This window comes from Gekko japonicus, unplaced genomic scaffold (genome assembly GCF_001447785.1).
Source record: "Gekko japonicus isolate JY-2015 unplaced genomic scaffold, Gekko_japonicus_V1.1 scaffold6982, whole genome shotgun sequence".
In the NCBI taxonomy this organism is placed as follows: Eukaryota; Metazoa; Chordata; class Lepidosauria; order Squamata; family Gekkonidae; genus Gekko; species Gekko japonicus.
The window spans coordinates 3,253-5,095 of record NW_015171100.1 but is presented as its reverse complement, the minus strand read 5'-3'; the positions used below and the strand labels follow the sequence as shown (position 1 = coordinate 5,095).

At 52.4% G+C, this 1,843-nt stretch overlaps 1 protein-coding gene across 1 annotated transcript in view; it reads right to left on the bottom strand.

Annotated features, from left to right (window-relative positions):
* SPCS2 (signal peptidase complex subunit 2) overlaps nt 1–1,843 on the bottom strand; it is a gene marked incomplete at its 5' end in the record, with an annotated part of 5,717 nt that overhangs the window by 2,007 nt on the left and 1,867 nt on the right. The window contains 1 exon segment of the mRNA XM_015419081.1: nt 918–1,078. Coding sequence (XP_015274567.1) covers nt 918–1,078 — 161 coding nt within the window.

Sequence of the window (1,843 nt, the reverse complement as noted above, 5' to 3'; positions counted from 1 at the left end):
CCTTGTTTCACTCTGCCTGGTCCTCACGCCTGTTATTCGGCCAAAAGGGAGGTCTGAAGGTCTTGGAAGGGGGGTTTTCATACCAAGTTTTCAGGTTTGAGACTTGGTCAGGGTCACTGCCTCCGGCCAGCCCTTCTGGACACCTGCTCTCCCTGGATATGCCTCCCCGGACCTAACCACATGCAGGCTGCAGACCAACACTGTACAGGGCGCTTCCACACACACTGAATAACGGACTTTCAATCCACTTTCAGTGCACTTTGCAACTGGATTTTACTGTGTGAAAGGGCAAAATCCAGTTGCAAACGGTTGCTGAAGTGGGTTGAAATCGCATCATTCAGCACGTACTTGAAGGGTTGTCATATAGAGGATGGTGCGGAGTTGTTTTCTGTGGCCCAAGAAGGTCGGACCAGGACCGACAGGTTGAAATTAAATCAGAAGAGAAAGCTCACACTCAGGCAGAAAAACTCTCTTAAGGGAGACTGGTTTCTTGACACAGAGTTAAAAGGGACCCTAGAGGTCACCTACTCCAACCCCCTTACTCAGTGTGGGAATTCGTCAACTAGAGCACGCCTTTTTAAAAATGTTTTAAAATGACTGAAAAAAGCATTAACAGGAGAAATCCTTGTGGGGCTGTGCCTTTAAGAAAGAGGGCAGAGCCCCCAAAGCCCCCCGTCCACTGTAGCTGTAGCAGCCACCACGTTGGGGACCCCTGGATTACAGTGATGAGGAGAGAAAAGTTCATTCACGGCAACTGTCTTCTCCACACGAGGCAGGAATTTGCAAGGGATGCTGAGAAGCAGGGCCGATTTGACAATTCCTCCTCTGAGTACCAACCGGGCCCAACCTGGCTAATAAAGCCAGCCGAAGTGGCCCCAGCGAAACACAGGCCCGCGGACGCTCCCAGGAAAGGATATGAGATGACGCAGAAAGCGAGGACCGGCTTCGACTCGGGGAAGGGGTGAAGGTAATCCCATATTAAAGCCACGATGGCGAAGAGGCAGGAAATTGTGCAGATGACGAGGCGGCCGTCGATCAGTCAGAAGTTCTCCACGTACTTATACTTTTCTAGGAGGACCTGGAAGAGGTGGGGAAGGAGAAATGTAAGCATACTTATAGGCATAGATGAGCCGGCGTTAAAGGATTTTATTTCACCATTGCAAGCCGTAGTTCTGATAAGAGCTGTTCTTGAAAAAGAGCCGTTTCTGTCAAGAGCTCTCTCAGCCCCATCTACCTCACAGGGTGTCTGTTGTGGGGAGGGGAAGGGAAAGGAATTTGTAAGCCGCTCTGATACTCCCTTGGGTAGTGAAGGGCGGGGTACAAATCCAATCTCTTCTTCTTCTTCTTCTGCAGTTTGGTGTAGTGCTTAAATGCGCGGACTCTAATCTGGGAGAACCGGGTTTGATTCCCCACTCCTCCACTTGCACCTGCTGGGTGACCTTGGGCAAGCCATAGTTCTGTCAAGAGCTGTTCTTGAAAAAAAGCAGTTTCTGTCAGAGCTCTCTCAGCCCCACCTACCTCACAGGGTGTCTGTTGCGGGGAGGGAAAGGAGTTTGTAAGCCGCTCTGAGACTCTTTTGGGTACTGAAGGGTGGGGGGTCAGGGGTCATTTCCTGCAGGAGCGCACAGGAGCGGAGCTCTGGCAGTAAAGAGCCCAGGGGGCGGGCACATGCAACAAGCCCCGCCCCCTGCTCCCAGCAGCCCTCAGTCAGAGCAGGAAGCAGCCAGGTAAGCTGCAGAGCCCCCCCCGCCCCCCCCAGTCCAAAACAGTCCAGTGGCACCTTTAAGACCAAGTTTTATTCAGGCACAAGCTCACCCTCCTCTGCGAGGACAGATCTGCACGG